Source organism: Epinephelus moara, chromosome 22 (assembly GCF_006386435.1).
Source record: "Epinephelus moara isolate mb chromosome 22, YSFRI_EMoa_1.0, whole genome shotgun sequence".
Taxonomy (NCBI): Eukaryota; Metazoa; Chordata; class Actinopteri; order Perciformes; family Serranidae; genus Epinephelus; species Epinephelus moara.
The window spans coordinates 40,447,564-40,467,955 of record NC_065527.1 but is presented as its reverse complement, the minus strand read 5'-3'; the positions used below and the strand labels follow the sequence as shown (position 1 = coordinate 40,467,955).

The following is a 20,392-nucleotide window of genomic DNA, read 5'->3' as shown; positions in this document are numbered from 1 at the left end:
TCGCTCATTTCCTCTTCATACCAACACAAAGAACTGCATCCTCGCTGTCTGTGAATAACTAAGTGACTTACAAAGGCCTCATTCACACAGGATTAATACTACAGAGGAAGTGAGTAGTAAATAATAAAAGTCATGCTCATGGATCATTTTAGCTGCTGTGTGGGAAAACATGTGACCTTCATTACACTATAATACTTGGTATTGTACTGAATATTAGTATCATGTTTAAGGTAATTATTTAGCTGAAATTTCATCAACACAGACAGTTTAAAACCACTTAAACTTGTTTTTCTTTAAGTGGATTAGGCTGCTTTTACAGTTCAGACTGAAATCTGCAACAACGTTCATACATGAAGCAAAATCTCTCTGTTCCTCAGTTATTACACCGCTCTGAGGTGATGAAGCTCAAAGATGCACTGTGAATTGTGAAAGTGTCTCTCTGGACTGGACTTAAATTACAGGATAATCAGTGAGTTAGCTAAAAGAGCAACAGTAGCTAGTTAGGGCTATAGTTATTGATAGCATTGAGGTTGAAAAATCACTGGCCAGCGCAGGTTATAGAGATAAAAATCCCTTCTGAATTGGGTTTAAGAATGCACTCGTAAAACAAAATTGAATTCTCACACAGGGTTCCTGCAAATCCTTAAAAAGTCTTTGGAGGCATTGGAGTCGTTAGGCGTTCACAAGGCGTTGATTGGTATTAAATGTCTTTGATCAATCTTTTAAAAGTCTTAAAAATGTTAAGACAGAATTATGTTAAGACAGAAGAGTGTCTCTTGCATCAACATCGCACAGATATAGACAGTAAAACCAACAAAAGTTTTATTTCTTTGACACTTATAATCACAATATGAGCCTGTCAGTGGCAAAACAAGCACATGGACGAACATGCCTCGAGTGGTTACACAGCAGCCTGTTTCATGCCCGCCAGCTACAGTGCTTTCTAATTACTGGAACAGTTTACAAATCTGTTGTCTCCATTAGTCACTGAGACACAAAAAACATTAGAAAGACGAGTCCTGGTTGGAAAAAACAAAGTTTCCTTTTAATGTAAAGCTTTAAAATGCTCTGCTGCAGTTTGAACTCATATTTCAGCAAATCAGTAAACACACTTCCTGACTTTATGACCTAAATGCAGTTTTAACAGATAGAATGATGTTGTCTGTTAAACCAAGCCGTCTAGTTGAATAAAAGACCCATGTGCACTGATTCATTATGTTGATGCACATTAAATGGATTCCCCAGGAAGATCCAGGCAGACATAAACGGTGATATGATGAAGAGAAGGGATTTAACAGGATGATGGGATGGGTGGTTTAGTGAAAGAATCAGAGACAGTGAACATCATATTTTCCCGATGAGCTCATTGTCACAAGTTTACATCAAAGACGCTCGTCTGTGGAGGAGCAGATATTTTTTAAAGAGGTTCTGACTGGTGGCTTGGTTGTTAAATCTCTGGGACTTTCTGTTTGAGCATCTCAAAGCCTCCTGGGCGCACTCTCACAGAGGCGGCTGCTGACCTCAAAACTGCAGCAGCATCAAAAGGCCCTCTTTGTGGATTCAAACAGCACGCACACGTGCTGCCTTTAAATCGACCTCAGAGTGCAACAAATGGATTCCTAAGCAACATTTTCATTCTTCACAACGGCCTCACTGTAATGTCGAGTACGACACGGTAATTCATCTGTTAAAAGAATCAGTCTTTATGTCAAGAGGCGCTTGTTTGTCCTGGTGTTGTCTCTTAGCTGATGTTTTGACTAATATGATGTGTTACAAAGCCATCACTAACATGTCTGAAGCTCCTGCTGCATATAAACCCCTGATAGCAATCGAGCGTCTTCCCTCACGAACCGATTTGATGAGACGCTCAGCTCTCCCTCTGTGAGCTACCTCGCTGTTAAACTGATTTGCTCTTATCTCAGAAATGTGTTGATGGTCCCAAGAATTAATCAGCACTGAGGAAATGATTGAAGCCAGTGCTATTATTGAAGTACATCACACTCAATGACACACATTTATGAGTCATGCCATTTCAGACCACAGTGTTGAATCTTAAAACATATTTGCACCATTTAGAGAAACCACTCTACATGCATTAGCTCCACTGTTGTTACACTATGACTCATTTTTTTCCCAGAATGCCCCCTGAAGAGACTCAAGACACAGGGTGCAGCTGGTTGAGATAGGCCCACTGTTTCTGATGATGGTGATGGTAATTTTAATGGATGGTGAACACCATGACGCCAAAGCGGACCCCGATATGGTCCGCTCCCCGCCACCTTATGCCAGAGACCTCGAGTGGTCTCGTTGCCCCCGCTGCTGGGGCTGCAGATGCTGCTGTTGCCCCAGTGATGGTTGCCAGGCAGCTGAGGAAGTGCTAATTAAGATTGCAAGGGGAAATTTGCAGGCTTGTGTTGATGAGTGGGTGTCGAGTCAGGTGGGATGGAATGAAGGGGGGCTGTGAGATGGAGGGGAGGGGCTCTGATGGATGAAAGCTACAGGTGAATGTGAGAGGGCTGCTGCCTTTTTGTATTAAAGGAGAAGTTCGACACTTTAGGAAATATGCTTGTAAGAGTTGAATGAGAAGATTAATGAGAAGTCATGCTGACACCTACACTCTAAATGTTTCTGCAGAGCCAAGTGATAAAAAACATGGTATGAACAGCAACCACAGNAGCGGGGGGGGGGGGGGGGGGGGGGGGGGGGGGGGGGGGGGGGGGAGTGACATGCAGCAAAAGGCCACAGGCTGGAGTTGAACCCGGGCCGCTGCGGCAACAGCCTTGTACATGGGGCGCCTGCTCGACCACTAAGCCACCGACACCCCACTCTAGACAAGTTTTAAAGTGGAAAAAACATAATTTTCCCCACAGAAAAAGTTCTGGATTCCGGATCCCGCTCAACACCGCTGCTGGAGCTAGGTTTCGCTTCCCGATTTCTCCAGCACTGGCACAGTCCTAAAACAAAATGTGGCGATTAGTGCTACTATTGCAAGGTTGACTGGTGAAAGAGCAGTGTACATCAAGATGGCTAGCGTTAGCGTCACAGAAAACATCTGAAAGATTCAGACATACGTGTTTGAGCCTCAGTCTGACTCAGATGAGGAGTCTGTTGTGCTTTAAAATCTGCGACTACCAGACGCATCAGAATATTAGGTGTAGTAAGTATCTTATGTTAATGGTTTTGAAACACACAATTATATCTGCTACGATGGGGTTTCAGTAGATAGTGGAAGGAAGCTTCAGGGTCTGGTTAACATCCATAAACTGCACACACTACCATGTTTGGTGTCAAAACTTTCACTGTGCTAATGCTAACTCAGCTCTCTATGCTGACAAGTCCACTCTGGGCTGGAGGTTTTAGGATTTTTTCGCCAGTGTTGTGTCAACGTCTGTTCCACTGCCAATATGTGTTTCCTGTATTAGACAGTGACCTCTGTAGTAACAAACTTTGCACAGATGCAAGTCAGTTTAGTCAAGGTCAGACAATTTTGGGTACATAAACAGAAAAGAAACACCCTTTGAGTAGAGGCGGACTTTAAATACTGACAATTAGCTTTAAAGCACAGGAGTTGGTGTCTAGATCCTTTATTTAGTGTGTTAGATTAAGGTTTTTTTTATACTGGACTACATAGAAAAAATATTTTTAAAATGACAGTTTAAAATCTCCAGTGGAAATAAAAGAATCAAGCTTCATAATTGTTTGCAGTTTAACCCTAACAAGTCCCCCCAAACCTCAAAAATGGCGTTAGCAGCTATGACGGAAAGATGGTTGGAAAACACAACAACTCTTTAAACCTACAAGGGAAAAAAACAGGTTGTTTATCAGTGCTGTTTTCACGTGAGCTGCCTCAAATGTTAAGGTGGGGTTTCTGTCAGCTAGGCAACTACAACTACTTGGTTAAGGTCAGGAAACGATCATGGTCATGGCTAAGAGAAACCATGTTTTTGTTGGTTGGATGCAAACCGCAGTGTCCGGTAACCTCCAACCTAGCCTCCTCCCTGAGAGGTTTGGCAGCACTGTAACAACATCTCAACTCCATCTTTATCTTTTAGATTTGCACAATTACTGGGAAAGATTTTTGAGCATTTGAAGCAAGGACAGTCTTGGAAAAAAACTCATCACAGCCAAAACCTTTTGGTTGCTGTACACTGAGCACAAATTGTGCAGTGATCAAACATAACTTCCATTTTACCCAATAACAGCTCTTATTTATCGCCCAGCTGTATTTGAACAGAAGCGCGCGCATGAAGAGTGACAGCCGGCTATATTTAATCATGGACGGTCTCAGCCTCCACAGTCTTCAGCAGCAGAAAGCTGCACATGGCTGCACCACAGAGGCCTTCCTCCAAACACACTGCTGGTGTCAGGTTTCACTTGTGGTAGCCGGTAGGATGAGATCAGTATCACACACAAAATCAAAACCCTGTGGAGGTCAGTGGGTTTCCGTGTCTGGCCTGTCCCTGCTGTGGCGGGGCAGGACAGCTGGTTTAGGGGGTTCAGCGAGGTGAGGTCTGAGGCTGACGAGGGGCCAAGTGGAAAAAAGAGAGCAAGGCCACACCTGTTGGAGTGACTTATGATGAACAGTGACACAGATTTGGAAACATGTCCAAAGTCTTTTAGCACCAGGAAATCAAATAACATGGCAGTTTAAAGTGATGGCTTTGAATTTCAAGCTTGGTTAATGTTTGGTTATTTTTATGTAGTTTATGAGGACATTTCTTTCTGTCTCTCTCTATTCACATTACCTGCTTTCATGCTGGTCATGTGTCACATATAATTACCCAATGCCCAGTAGGAAGTGGGAAAGACGGAGGATGGAGGAACAGATTTAATGAGGCTTTTGTGACGCATTCTACCATCAAACACGTCTGACTGTATTTGTGGATCAGATGTACCAGGCTTGAGTCACACTTTGCATGTCATTCTCTCCTGATTGCATATGTATCTAAGGGAGGATTACACCCATGATGACCTTGTATAACCTTTGTGACAGAGCTGTCCCAGGTCTGGGTGATTTGCTCTTTTGCTGTCTTACCAAGACTTAGATCAGAAAAACATCAGTTTCATCTCTTTGCATCCAGTTCAACAAAAACTCCATCATGTGTGTGTAGACTAGCTTTGAAGGAGACTGTGAGCATGCAGGTAAAAGTTAGATTTAATCAAAAGTAGCAAAATGCTATGCTCTCCATGTCGTTTACGTGATTGTTATTAAGTTCATTTACTTAAAATATAAGTTACGTGACTTTGCATTAAGTACATAATGTAATTTGTACCATGCTAATTTGTGTGGTATTTGTGTGGTAGGTATACAGTTTGTATACATACCAACTGTTGTGTGTGCATTTTTGTAGGATATATACAATATCACCCCCACAAAATAGCATTTGAAGTCTTGTGTGTGATTTATCCTTGCCTCATATGAATAGAGGAAAGTCTGCTATCAGGAAGCTACTTTATGTAATGAGAAAGGCCATAGGCCTATGCTAATGACGTTAGCATGTTGTGTATGTGGAAAAGGTAGGGCTGGGCGATATGGCCTAAAAAAAAATCTCTGATTTTTTCACAAAAAATCTGATTCACGATTTAAATTGATTTTTTCCCCTCCTAGTTAAAAAAATATATATATTGGCACCATATCTCTTGCAATATACACTGCGACTGCATCTTTGATCGCTTTCCACTGGACCCCTTTCTTATCATATGGCAGTGTTTCCCGTACTATTATATTGGATCACAACAGAAGTCATTTAAGGTTACCTTTCCTATAGAACAGGTCTATACCTTGTCCTTTTATTAAACAAACTAAATAGCCTTATGTTACAGGCTGAGCCTGATGTGTGTGACTTGGGTCCATGTCATTGGTCCGACAGCCCATTGATCCAACATCCCATTAGTCCGACAGTCCGCGGTGCTGAACGGCTCCTGGTGGGCGTATTTCTACCTTGATGGTGCGCCGCGACCGGGTCTGGGTCAGCTGGGAAAGGCTTGAGGCGGAGCAGGCTCACGGCTTCTGTGTTTGTCAGTTTATTTTTCATTTTAATCCACACCATGATCTTTTCCTGACCCTAACTAAGTGGTTTTTGTGCCTAAACCTAACCAGACCTTAACCACAGGGCATCATGATGATTTCAGAACGGACTTCGGAACAATGGGTTTAATATGGTTGGAACAATGGGATGTCGGACCAATGGGCTGTCAGACCAATGGGCAGTTCCCATGTGGCTTGTGTGTGTGTGTGTGTGTGTGTGTGTGGAGCTGTGTATGTGTGTAGATGTAGGAGGTATGAGACGTTAGTGCGCCGGGTGTGGTGTGTGACGTCAGATGGATGCGCCCCAGGAAGAAAGTGAGGCATGTGCTATGTTGTTTACATCGAGCAGCCACAGTGAAGAAGCCTACGCAGTTCTGCATGCTGTTTTTGAGTTATTTCCCTCTATGTAAAAGTCAGACACTGATGAGAGAGGCTGTGCATCATCCCTGCAGTGCTGAAAATAAAGTGCCGTTCTTTAACGCAGACGAAGTCCCGTTGTTTATGTGTTGTTGCCACAACGAGCTAACACAAGCTAAAGGAGCTAATGGTCTTCGGAGGTCCCTTTACTACGGTTCAGGGGTCTGCCAGCTTGGCGTTGGTAACACTTATTCATCTTATTTACACAACGGCATGTTATTTATGTCCCTACACGGTGCGCGTCTAAAATCCTCCTCTGCTCTCTGTGTCACGCACGGCGGAGTTCGGCCCTGATGCGCGCACACACACACACACACACACACACACACAGACACAGGTGAGCACACAAAAGCGCTGAAGAACTCGTTCCCTTTCTTGAGAAGGAGTTCTTCCCCGCTCGCTGCCATGTTTGTGTATCAAGCATGCGGGGGGGAGGGGTGAGCCCACTCTGAACTACCGGAGACCAGCGTGGAGCGGCGGTGGCGGATTTTAAATAGAAACTCGATTTTCATTAAAACAAATCGGCCTAAACTGCAAATTCAAATTAATCGATAAAATCGATTTATCGCCCAGCCCTAAAATTAATCGATAAAATCGATTTATCGCCCAGCCCTAGGAAAAGGCATGTTCTGTATTAGACACTAGTTTTGACAGTGAGTCTCATGGGTTACACAGGAGCTGAATTTTGTTAGGTTACCTTTGCTTCATGTGAGTAGAGGAAAAGACCGCTAGCAGCTAGGCTAATTTATGCAATGTAAAATGTAACACGTTTATGCTGATAATGTTAGCATGATGTCTTTTTGGGGGGGAACATGTCTAACGAAAGAAGGTTGTTTCGTCTGTGAAGCTGAACCTTGTTAGTTAAAATGGAGTTGAATTTTGTTCTTTTGTTTAATATTGTCACTATCAAGCCATGTTTTAGGTGTGTTAATTGAATCAATCAAATTTTACTGCACTTAACACAATTGAAGTCCGAAATTAACACCCACCAGGCACCAAATGCATGTAAATTTTCCATTAGGCGAGTAAATCTTGTTAAACTTTGTTTAAAATTGTATCGTTTAGACCATAACCAGAGATTTTGTCCGAGTAGTTTTACTATTAACGATAGTATTTATGAGGTATCACAACACACAGTTGCCAGTTTAAAAATGGATTGATAAACAAATAATGTACCAAACTAACTTTTGCACCAATAAGCTGTTTTACATACAGTTTATACTCCATGGAGTGAGTAAGTGCTTTGCTGTCACATTAACAAATATGTGACTGCACTGTTAGAATTCAGTTTATTACTGAGCAGTATCATTATTCAGATGCTTAGAGTGTGGTGTTTTAGGTCTGTCTCTATGCTCAGATTTTAGTGTGTGTGATGCTCTCACCTGGTGTGTGAATCTACTGTACTAAACCCGACTGCCAGCACTGTTGCATAACAGCTAAAATATTATGTAATCTGCTTAAATTAAGTTCACCTTTCAAAGGTGGGACTTCATCTGATTTTCAGCCAGAGTTTTTGAGGAGGACCCTTCAGTCTGTGGAGGATAGGACGGTCGTTCAGTTGTTCTTGCCAAAGGAAGCAGACAGTTGCCAAGGTGTCCTATACTGTATGCATGAGCCAGCTCTTCTTATCAGTCACATTATCAACATTCAAAGGCGTCCACAAATAGCTGGTTGGCAAATATTTTTTTTCATCTGCTTTTTTTAAAGCTTCAAGTTGGGTTCATACAAAGTGCGTCTGTGGATAGACAAACAACATTCTGAATACATTCACAGGAGAAATGGAAATATCACTGAAGCACTCGTATTCTGCAGGGCCTCAGGCTGTGATGTAGGTGCATACAGTCTGAGGCTCTTTGTATGCACATCGCAGAGCCTGAGCCATGTGCCAGGCCAGCTTGTGTTTGTGGGGGTCGCCGTGGCCGGGCTGAGGCTGCAGGATCCCCCGGGGGCTGAGAGGAAGCAGCGACTTCACAGTGGATCATCTTCAGCTGACTGTGCAGCGACCGGCCTGTCGAGCCAGCAAAGCCACACTTCCTCGTCCCAGCTGTCAGCAGAGGGACTGTGGGTGTGTGACACCAAAGCACCTGCACCCTGGATGTGACTGCGGTCAGTCGAAATCATCCAACAACATGGGGGAAGTGTCAAGTGATCAATAACAAGGCTGCTAAAAAGAGACAGGTTGTGATTTTGTGGATCTTCACCTCTGTGCGGAGCATTAGAGATGGGTTCATGCATTCAAACACAACTGTCAGTTTTTACCATTGACACACAACATGACGGATGATTAATATCATAGTAAACAACACAGTGTCTTGTGATGTTTTGATTTCAACTAGATGTTGGCAGGCAGTTTGGGTGCCTGAAGAAACACGGTTTGCTTCACTTTGGCAGTACTTTGGTTCAGTGCTAAACTTCTCTGTAATAAACTAGATAAAGGAAATAAAAAATAATTATAGTAAGTATTTTTTGAACCTGTATGTTATTTTTATTAGACCTACAGATGTTGAACTGCATTTTTAGACCTGCAGCGTTTATATGTTGCTGTGATGTTTTGTTTGCTATCTTTTGTTGCTTTAAAATATCTACCTGAAATGCTTTGTTTTGCATGAAATACTTGAATGTCAGTGTAAAGCTTCTTTGTGTCATAGCATGTTTTCATTTAAAAGTAGGAACACTTACAGCTGAAACCAGACGTCAGTATGACATCAGAAAGATGTTGGACTCTTATGTTGGAAGGATGTTAAATTGGGTCCATGTCATTGGTCCGACAGCCCATTGGTTTGACATCCCATTTGTTCGACTGTCCGCGGTGCTGAACGGCTCGCGGCGGGCGTATGGTGCGCCATGACCAGCTCTGGGTCAGCTGGGAAATGCTTGAGGCCGCGCAGGCTCACGGCTTATGTGTTTGTCACTTTCTTTTTCATTTTAACCCACACCATGATCTTTTCCTGACCCTAACCAAGTGGTTTTTGTGCCTAAACCTAACCAGACCTTAACCACAGGGCATCATGATGATTTCGGAACGGACTTCGGAACAATGGGTTTAATATGGTCGGAACAAAGGGATGTCGGACCAATGGGCTGTTGCCCGTTAAATTTTGGTTAGAATGAAAATCAGGTTGACGATATTTAAATGTAAAATGCTATGGACTTGTGCTATTAACGTTAGCATGATGTATTTGTTTGGAAACGTGTTTAGTACGGTACAGTTGTTTTTTCAGTGAACCTTGTGAGTTGGAATAGAGCAAAATTATGTACTGTTACCTTTGTTAAATGCTGCTGTTGTCCCTGGTTTAATATGAGAACAGAAAAAAGGTCACTAGCTGCTAGGCTAATTTATACAATGTAAAATGCCATAGGCTTGTGCTAATAACATTAGCATGTCATATTTGTGGAGAAAATGTGTCCAGATAAAGACAAATGTTTGTCTGTGAATGCTGCGAGTTATAGTGAAGCCAATTTGTGTACTTGTCTTTGAAATTGTGTCTATTAAGCCATGTTTATTGTGTGTTTTGAATCAACTAAACTTTACAGCACTTCACAGAAACCTCCACTGCTGACTAGCATTTTGGAGGTGTAACTGCAGAGTGACACAGACACACCACTGCACGAATATAAATGCTTATAACGGTGGAGGCCATGTGCACAGGCTATGGTGTAGGGTCTGCCGCACAACTATAAATCCCGCTTCAGTGTTGTTATTTTACATCAAATTGCTGCTGGCATTAGATGTTGCCCTGACATTTAATTTTGGTCATCCTAAATTCAACCACATATCAACATCTAACGACGTTGGTGGGTGAATTTTCCAAAAATGTACCAAACTTTTGTAAATGTCTAAAATTTCTGAAGCACATTTCAACAAAAAATTCAAACATAGGTTCCTATTTTCAAGCACTGTAATCCATGTCCTCCATCAGTGCATTGATGTCAGTGACATAAATTACATATTTTAGAAACATGACAAATTCTCATGCGCATGGGGTCCTGGTGTTAGTTTGGGGTTAGGAAATAACGTGAGGTTTAGAACTGTAGTTGGTAACTTAAAAAAAAATGTGTTCGTCATATTTGCTAAAACTGTCACTATATTCACAATGAGACAGATAATCCGGAAAAAAATCAGGTTCAAACAACCAATCAGAGCTGAAGAGGAACTAAGACCATGTTTCCACCAAGCAGTCCAATTCAGTTCAGTTCGGTACAAATTATTTCCATTTCAATCGTGAAAAGCTGTGGATGGTACCAATAAAACCAACATGGTGGTCGCAAACTCTCTCATTTTACAGCCAAACAGTACACTAAAATATGTTTCTGAATACCTTTGAGGTGAGTAATGGGCAATACAGTGACAGAGTCTTGTTTCATATTTGATCAGCGCTGCCTAGTTTGACAGTTTGACTACAGAGCGATTGACATGAATGACAGCTGTGTTACTCCTCATCTCTGATTGGTTGTTTTCCTTTAGCTGCGGTCAGTTCTACCAAATTATTTTTATTTACAGACTATCTGTCTCATATAATATTGTTGAATTTGTTGCAGTTTCGGCAAATATGATAAAAAGTTATTTTCATAAAAGTTACCAACTACAGCTGTAAGGTAAGAGGAATAGAAAGGTATTAATTGGAGAAAGCAAAGTTCAGAGGTTGCAGGAATAAACTTCTGATCAAGTATAATAATACAAAAAAATGTGTGTTTGTCTTTTTCTCTTTCAGTATAAGAAAAGTCCATTTCCCAGTGAAGGTTTGCCCTTCAGCCGTGCAGCTTCATATGCGGGGAAAACCAAAGAGCGTCACCGTAGAAACCAAGCCGGGCCAGACCAACGTAGATTTTAAGAAGAGCCGAGATGGTTTCATCCTGCTCGTCCCCACTAATTAACAGTTGTCTGACTGAAACACCGACAGCTTGACCTCAGGACCTGAGTGCTCTGCCTTTTGGGAACTTTTTGGGAACAATTTTGCCTTGAAAAACTGTTGTTTATTGTTAAAGATTGTTGAAATATTTTCACAAAGATTTTTAAGTGTTAAGAGCAGAGACTGCTTTCTGAATCCTGAGCTGCAGGAGGACAATGTTTACTAGACAATTACGAAAGTATTGAATAGAGAAGTTAGGAGATAATTTTGTTGTTGGATAGACTCAGGACACAACTGCCAAACACACATCTATGAGTCTGTCCTTGCTTTTGATGTTACATAAAATACTGAGGATTTTTGAAGATATTTTTTAAAGACAAGATGGAACAAAAACAGAAGTAAATGCACTTTTTGAATGACAAATTGCACATCATAATGCACCAAAACAACCAAGAGAAAACATCCCAGATATATTTTTGTACATTGAGTTGAATTTAAATGAAATGAGAACTATTTTTTTTGTGCTGTTGCCTCAAAAGGCAGACTGTGGCAATTATTCCATGTCAGAAGTAATAAAGAGGAAAAAGAGAAACAAGAAGAAAGAAAATAAATTATTCAAGATTTACTTAAGCGAGCTCTGTGTGTGTTAATTTCTCCCTAATGCTTTGCCACATGAATAGACAGTGTGCTGTAGTCAAGTCGACATTATACAATGATTAAAATGTGTTTCTCAAATGTGGTCTGGGGATTTAATGGAAGACTGAAGAAGTAAGAATATGAATGAGAGAGGTCAGGAGCCTGTCAGTGTTGCTCTGTGATTGAGAGGATTTCCTGTACAAATACAGTCAATTTACAGCATCAGTTAATGTCCTGGTGTTTGTATATTACACTTCTCCACCCTGCAGGAAGAGATGTTCAAACAGCAGTAGAGAAAACTGGACTCAGTGACGTGAGGGCTGTTTCCTCTCTTGTCCCTTCGGTGTCCTCTGGATCAGATCAACTGGGTTGATAAACACACAAACACAACGACCCTGCAGACATCATCTTACAGGAGTTCAAAACATCTGATGTGCAAAGATGTCCAGTGCAAATAGATTGTCAGAGAAATGTCACAAAACCATCACATTTTCTTACATATCCATTGTGCTGTGCAGCGTGCAGATAGATATGTTTTCATTATTTTCTCATGTTTTGAGACACCTGTCTGGGAAATTATATTTAGACCAGACATGTCCAGTTTTAATTCTCCTCTGCTGGAATGCTTTGTCACACCTCTCAGCGGCTTTCAGCTAACTTCAGTGTAAACCCATCCATGATAATACTGGATGCTGAGAGCAACTGACAGAGTACAAGGAGCAAGAAAGTCCATGTAGGCGAGGAGGTAGGGAGGGAGGGTCAAACAAACCGGACTTTCACCCAGGAGACCACAGTTCGTGTCCTGTGTGGTCCCGAAAAGCTTGACGGGTCTCACCAGGTTCGGGCCAAATATGTGTGCTGGGTCGGTTAGGGCTCGGGCTGTGGTCCCCTCCATTTTTTTTAAATAAATGAATAACAAATACCAACTTTTATTTGTAACAAATATTAAAAACAAAGCGCTCTGTGAGCAGCTCTGTCTCAGCTGAGGGGGCAGCTAGGCTCAGTGCTGGGCTCTCTGTTCTTCCTCCTGGCTGGAGCAGGAAGCTTCGCTGGCAAGGAAGTACAGTGTGGAGAGTAGATGATCCACCAAACTGGTCCATTGTCTGCTGTAGATACGCTGGAGCCGATGTGTCCCGTGCATGAGGAGCTGAGTAGTGCTTTCTGGGGGATTTAGCTTTGTCTGGCTCGGGCCTGATGATCTCTGACGGCCTGGGTTTGGGCTTCAACTCACAAGGTCAGTTCGGTTCAGGTTGTAATTTGGCACATTGAGAAGTCTACATAACGTCGCTCAGTTTACGTAACAGTGTGTTAACACAACAAACTTTTAACCCAAAACATGTTTTTTTCTAAACAAATAAGTAACCATTTGACAACATTAAGCATGTTACAATGTGATTCAGCCTTGCATCACATAAAACACTAACAAGCGCCCTGTGGGTCACTGCAAGGAAAATAATAACATAATTCATGAGTAGAACTTGTCTTCTTCCTGGTTCTTACATTACCCACAATGCATCTCAAGCACCAATAGTTCTGTCAGAGATTCAGGTGGTATATTCTAGTAGTGGCAAAGCCTCCAGCAGAGAAGAGGAGCAGGCTATGTCATGGTCTGTCCTGCTTTTTGCTCCTGATGTCACGTTTTGCCTTTGTTTGATTGAGTTATTCATTCATGCTCAGTGTTTTATGTTTTATGTTGTGACTGTGTGCCCCACCCTGATGTGTTTCACCTGTCCCTCATTATCAACCTCCTTCCCTTGTGTATTTAGTGTGTGTGCTTTCTCTCTGTCAGCTGTGAGTTTGTATGGTCCAAATACCTTGTCTGTGTTCCTTGTATCATTCTGGTTTGTTCTCCATTTAGTCTTTGTGTTTTTAGATTTGTACTTTGATTCCTTCCTTAGTTTTTGTTGCTTGCCTGTTTGTTGCCGACCTGGTGTTTTGCTTTTGGGTCCTTCTTTGAATTGGAGGACTGCATTGGTATTGGCGTCCCATGGGAACCAACACATCTCACTGGGGCGGAAAGTCAAAATATAAACTGTGGGTCCCAATACAACAAGTCTGTCTCTTCACTGGCCCATTCTATGACAGATTATTAAAGAAATAACAACAACCATTTCTGGAGAATGTGATAGACATTTGTATTTGTGCAGGTGAGAGTTGCAATAATACATACGTTATCACATTAACCCCCCACCATCCATAACTGACTGTTGTATGTTGTACATATGTTATCAACCCTTACCACCTTGGCTACGGGAGCAGACGCAAACAGTGGGAACGGTTGGCAATGGTCAGAAATCCACCAGGAGCAGGCAGGAGCGGGATTAATAAAACAGTGCTGCACAGGACTTTACTTTGAACTAAGATCATTTCAAAGTGATAGTAGTCTAGTCAGTAGTCTTTTTTTTTGTTTTAACTCATCATTATGAAGCAAATGTTGACTGACTAATGTAATGGCTGTAGAATGATGACAATTGGTTCCTTGCTTTCACAATTCCATCTTCCACTGGGTGCAATCTCTCTGGAAACTAAAGGCTCAGATTACAGCACAAAGGAAGTGCATCAACTATTGTAACAGGTAGAGGATAGCACTTTGTTTTCCACTGTAGCTTTTGGTAGCTATCCCTGGTTACTAAAGAGTGTGGAAAATCTTCCTGCTGTTTAAGTTTGCAGTGATGCAGGTGGAGTGTTTACTGTGGTAAAATGAAGGGATCAGGGAACACAGACTGATGCTTCAGTCAAGTTCTTCTTTATTGAGCAGGCCTGGAGAGAGTATTCTGGCATGCACACAACAGCACAGAAGAGTCTTTAACTTATATTAAAGCAGAGCGCCTTCAACAAACAAGACCTCCGTTACACCAACTCTTGCACTGGTCTTGTCTGGAGCATCAGATGCAAACTAACAGGTGACCTACAGATGATCCGCCACATAAAAAATGAAATCAACACATAGAATGATCGATTATCATGTTTCACAAATGTCTTCTCTTGCTAACTGCTAGAGGGCAGTCACTATGAGGACGCTACACACTAATACAAATCATTGTTTAAAATGTGACAGCTGTTTAATCTGATAACAGCATATTGCTAGTTTGAATTTCATTCACTAGTCTCGATCAACATTTTCTACAAGAGCATCATAAGTTTTTTGCAGTTGTTTAGTCCCCAGCAGTGGAAATGGTGGACGGTGGAGCAATCAAAGTAACTATGGAAAACAAAATGCAGTGTGTCCTGTGTTAATAGTTGCTAGGCTCTGAGGAAAACAGAAAGCGATGCGGTCATCTTTGCATCAGCGGCACCAACAATAATACCACTTGGAAACGCTAGGGGGGAAAAGTTGTCTGTTTCCACTTTAAATACAGACAATAGCATCCGCTGTTATATGTTGGTGAATCCTTTGTCAAATGGTGGATGTTTTTCTGTCTGAGAACTTAATTCTGTCGTCACTGCCAGTTTCCATCACATCACCACACTGACCTGTTAGTGAGACTGTGATTCCCCATACCTCTGTGAATGTGTGTGCATGATGAGTCTGTTTATTTTTGGTGTGTGTGATTTGCATAATGTGGAGACAGAGTGTACTGTATTGTATCTGTATAATTTACACCACACTCAGCTACATCTCCCGAACTCTGAGACACTGCTGTGTTTTTGTACAGTGCATTCACACCTGTGAGCATCACTTTAACACTTCTGATCAGCGCTGCATCTTTTCAATCAACACCCTGCCACTTAAAATAACTGTAACTGCAAAAACAAATGTACATCATGTTATTAGATATAAATTTGTCGGTCCCTCTGTGCTGCGGTCTGTATTTTATGTCTGCTTTTACACAAATATGTCTCTGTCAGGTGCTTACGAGCCTGTTAAAATCATGTTTCAGGACACTGAACACTGGCTCAGCTTTGTCTGTTTAAAATAAATGCACAATGTCAGCACTTAATGGCGGATCACTTGATTTGTAGCACTAACTGTGGTCCCTCAAATGACTATAATGTAAGTTACATTGCAGTTACTACAACAGAAGAAATGTCTTCATGCTCCTAATTTACCAGTTGATAAATACGACCTTCAACATTGTTTAAGTACATGTAGATAAATTTATTTAAATGGCTTAAACAATAACTTGAATACCACCATAAATATGTGTATACAAACAAAAACCATCTGTTAACACGGAGAAACGGCTATTTTGATTTTTTGGCATAGCAGAATTTTTAATTTCTTTGTTTTTGAACTAATGTCCCTAAGATTTAATTTGTAAAGGTCATTTGGTGTTTTTAAGAGTTAAAACCAGCTAAATGGATTCTTTAAACTGATGCCAATTTTAGGAGTTTCCATGTATTAGGTATGTTTGATTTGTACATTGCCTGAGTATGATTGCACCTCCTCTCCACTCCTCCATCGTTCATCATTCGTTCATGTAGGCTACACTTGCATTGCCATCAGCGTGACATCTGTTTGCTACAGTGTCAAAAAAGTGCACCAATCACTAGATCCCAAGCCCATACAATGGAGTCCACCTTGACATTATACCTACTAACCACCCTCTCACCCAGAGTTGGGCTGGAAACAAATTTCAGCCCTAGCAGTTTTTGTCTGTACTGACCCCCAGTGTGATTTTTAGGGGCCTCAGATGTGTTTACTGTTCCTCCTTTTTGCTTTTTCTGTCCTTTCTTATCCATGACGACTGTTGGTACCACTGCACCTACCTAACAGTATAGATAGCCTACTGACAACTTTGGGACCATATAGGCTCACCCCTAATTATATGGACTGTTCCAACATCAAGTGGGCAGGTCTTGTTTTTGTCTACATTTTGTCCCCCACATTGCTGGTGGTGTCCTGGTGGTGCCAGAATCGCCTAATGGCCAGTCCATTTCTGTTTTTGTACAGTTGGTTTTCACACCAGATGCAAACTGTACTCGAGACCACTATTTCTAGTGAACCTGGGCACCAATCGATGAGCCATACCCACGCTGTCACTGATTAAACAAGCTGGACATTTGGATCAAGGGTACTCAGATCTGGGCTTGGGCCGATAATGTGAAAGCCCCCTAATATGCAACTTCCCTTCTCTCCTTTGAAGTGGCTGTGACACAGTCTAAGCACAATGAGTCACTGGATTTGTCGAGTGAGTGTCACCCAGATCAGGGGCCTGAAGCAGCACTTATCAGCTACTTACCAAGCCATCCTGAGACGTCCCTTCAGGCAGTTTGACACTAATTCACACCTTTACTCTTGTAACCATGCTTACATGAGTTCAGTGTGACCTGAATGACCCACAGGTGACATCAACGTGTGAACGACCTGGAGGAAGTTAAAATGCGTGGTGGTGTGTGCCACCAGGACAGATCCTGTATGAAAGCTGAATAAAACTGCAATTCAGTTGGACTTTGGATTTTTTAGATACTTTGAGACAGTTTATCCCAAACATTTTCTGTCATGCCACATTTATAAGCCAAAAAAAAAGAGCACACTTAATCCTAACCCCGCAAACCTCGATTACATTTTTATCAATGAGTCACAGTACTGGAGAAAATAGAAACAAAAGGAGCCAAGCTTATTGAATAACATCATCGAGAAAAGACTGCATGTTTCTGGTGTGAAAATGAAGTGCAGAGTTTTGGCGTCTGAGATTCACAGGATTTCCTGGATGGTATTTCTCATTGGCACCACCAGTGCTGCCCAGGGTGTTGTTTTAAAGCAGGACTGATTTTGGTTAAATTACATGATCAGAGTTGAAGGAGTTCTTCATCCTCCAAATGACCATTTGTATATTAAGTACTTAAGTTGTATTACATTGAATTTATATAAAAAACTGTTTTTCTCACTACATTCACGGTAAACGAATAATCCAAAAATGGAAAAAAAATTCTTGATGAATTGAAGTCATAAGGGGTCCACCTTAGACTACAGCAAAACTATATCAAAACATCTGTTTACAAACTCTCACACAAGTCGTGCAACATAATCCAAGTCTCTGGTCATAGCTCAGTACCTCCCAAACACATGCATTTTCACTAAAACCGTAATGTTTAAAACTGAGCAGAAAGTGACACTTATCTATTCTCTTTTCTCTTTGATTTTACTTTGCCAAACACAGGAGCTCCTGGTCTACCACTGCCTTAATCAGCCAGTTAGTTTGTGTTGTTGTGTGACTTTTGTGTATTAAAGAGTTAGTTCAAGTTCACCAAAGTCACACAATTACACAAACAACCTACCTTTGACTAAGGCAGTGGTAGACCAGCAGCTCCCATGTTCCCAGAAAGGGCTGTCTGTTCATGAGGTACTGAGCATAGGACTGGATAAATGTGACTTGGATTATACTGCACAAGTTGTGTGTGTTTGTGTGTTTGCAAATAGACTTTTTGATATAATTTTGCTGTTGTTAAACACGCACCCTATGACTTCAATTAATCAACAATTCTCTCAGTTTTTGGATTCTTTGTTCACCGCAGGCATGCGAGAAAAACAGTTTTCTTCACAAATTTAATGTAACACGGGGTGAGTATTTGATGGATGACACACCTGTGCACATGGCAAAGTAACCAATTTGTTCCCCATTTGCATTTTGTGGGTCTAAAACCAGTACATGAGCTAATCAAAGCAAACACATGTTTTTGAACCCTTTTATCTCCATTAAAAGTGCCTGCATTACCCACAATGCTCTTCGCCTTCAGGTTCTAGTAACTAGGTGACCCAAGTCAGCAGCTGTACAGCAACACATTCATTCTCCAGCACTTTCAGAGTGCTTGGTTATTTTAGAAATCTCATTAGTCAGAGTAAAGTGCAAGTAAACATGCGGCAGAAATAGCTGTCCTCCACACATCTCAGCCCCTTTGCTCTGCTGCCCTATTTTGACCACAAATTGTATTTAGTGGCAAAACAAAGTTAATTGTGAATCTAATTTAAAGTCTGTTTTGGTCAGAGAGCTTGCGTCTTTTGTTATACAACTGACCAGAAGTCTGAGTGATCGCCACAGCTGCAGAGGGAACTCGTGCTCAAGCAAATGACTGATATTTGTTTATTTAAATGCCGCAAACAACATATCATCCTCTGCCTCTTATCTGTTTCTGTGGAGGCTCTGTAGAGATCATCAGCTGCTCCAAGATAAACTGGACACCACAGCTCTCCTCCCAGTTACAGTTTAAACACTCAGATGACCCCCCTACATTACATATTCAACCATAAACACAGATTATAGCATATACATATTTGTTAATGTGTAATCCTAATCACTGATGTGAAAGCCATGATTTATAAATTAAGTGTGAGACTGATGCAAATTCAAGCCTATCCTCTCCATCATGGACAGTTAATCATCAGATCAAATGAGGACATTTGGATTCATCAAAGCAGAATCTTTTTCACAGACGCACAACATTTATTCATCAGTTTAAAAAAAAAAAAAAAAAAAAAAAAATCTGTGATAGGTTTAGTTTGATGGCAGCTTTTCCATCCGCACAAGTGCAACAATTATTCTCTGAATTGTTTCCCCGTCACATTCGCAGCCGCTTCACGCTGCCAGGCTTTTTCTTCCACATAATGTTTCACAATCATTTTTGTCTCTGACAGCTCCAATCACATCCCTCCTCGCTGTGAAAGGCCTGTAGATGAAAAGCAGAAACAAATATTGCAATCAGTCGAGTAGTTTGAATGTAGACGCATGTAAATCAATTCTTTTCATCCACCGTTTGTTTTGTGTTACGATGAAGTTTCTTGGTTCCTTCTAATCTAATTTATCGGGACTGGCAATTGTTGATGCAATCACTTAAAGCGGCGTGCAATTCCATTACAAAAAGACTGGCACCTGGTCCGTCTCTCTTTAGAGATTAGCAGCCCTGCAGCGAGGATTTGGTAATGAGTTGGAGAGGATTTACCAGTGGGAATATAATATGTGTCCCAGAGCTGCTGTGTTTTTCCCTCTAAATCCTCTCAGGGCAGACCGGCCACTGGTTTGGTGAGCGCTGCAGGTTTTTCCAGCATCCCTCCGTCATCAGCCCGAGGGGAGGTCACATGCTGGAGATTACAGTAACATGAGGGGAGAGATTGGTTTTTTACTTTGGCTTGCTCTGAATCAACATGCCATCAGCTTGAATGCTTACTGATCAGGAAATATTTGAGAAACCAGAGCACTCAAGCTTGATTTTTTTGTGATATAGCATGTAAAACCACTTTCCAGCAGTTACTTTATTGTGGAAGAAGTGTTCAGACCATTTAGGCTACTTAGGTAAAAGCATCAAAACCACACTCTGAAAAAGTTAAAATGTGTCTTAAATCAATAATTTGACATTTGGGGAAATACATTTCTGAAAGTTAGATGAAAAGATTGATACCACTCTCGTGTCTGTAGACCTACGCTAAATATGAAGCTACAGCTAGCAGTTGGTTAGCTTAGCATAGCATGAAGACTGGAAACAGGGGGAACCAGCTAGCCTGGCTCCATCCAAAGATAACAAA

The 20,392-nt window shown here is 41.5% G+C and overlaps 1 protein-coding gene across 2 annotated transcripts in view; it reads left to right on the top strand.

Moving 5' to 3' along the window:
• The window catches only part of myo1g (myosin IG), a 64,031-nt gene extending 52,091 nt beyond the window's left edge, over positions 1-11,940 (top strand). The window contains exon 22 of one of the 2 annotated variants that reach the window (XM_050035098.1): positions 11,158-11,940. In XM_050035098.1, coding sequence (XP_049891055.1) covers positions 11,158-11,320 — 163 coding nt within the window. In that variant the 3' untranslated portion in view covers positions 11,321-11,940. The remainder of the gene's footprint in view (positions 1-11,157) is intronic. The other variant, XM_050035099.1, reaches the window with a different exon arrangement.
• The last annotated feature ends 8,452 nt before the right edge of the window (positions 11,941-20,392 follow it).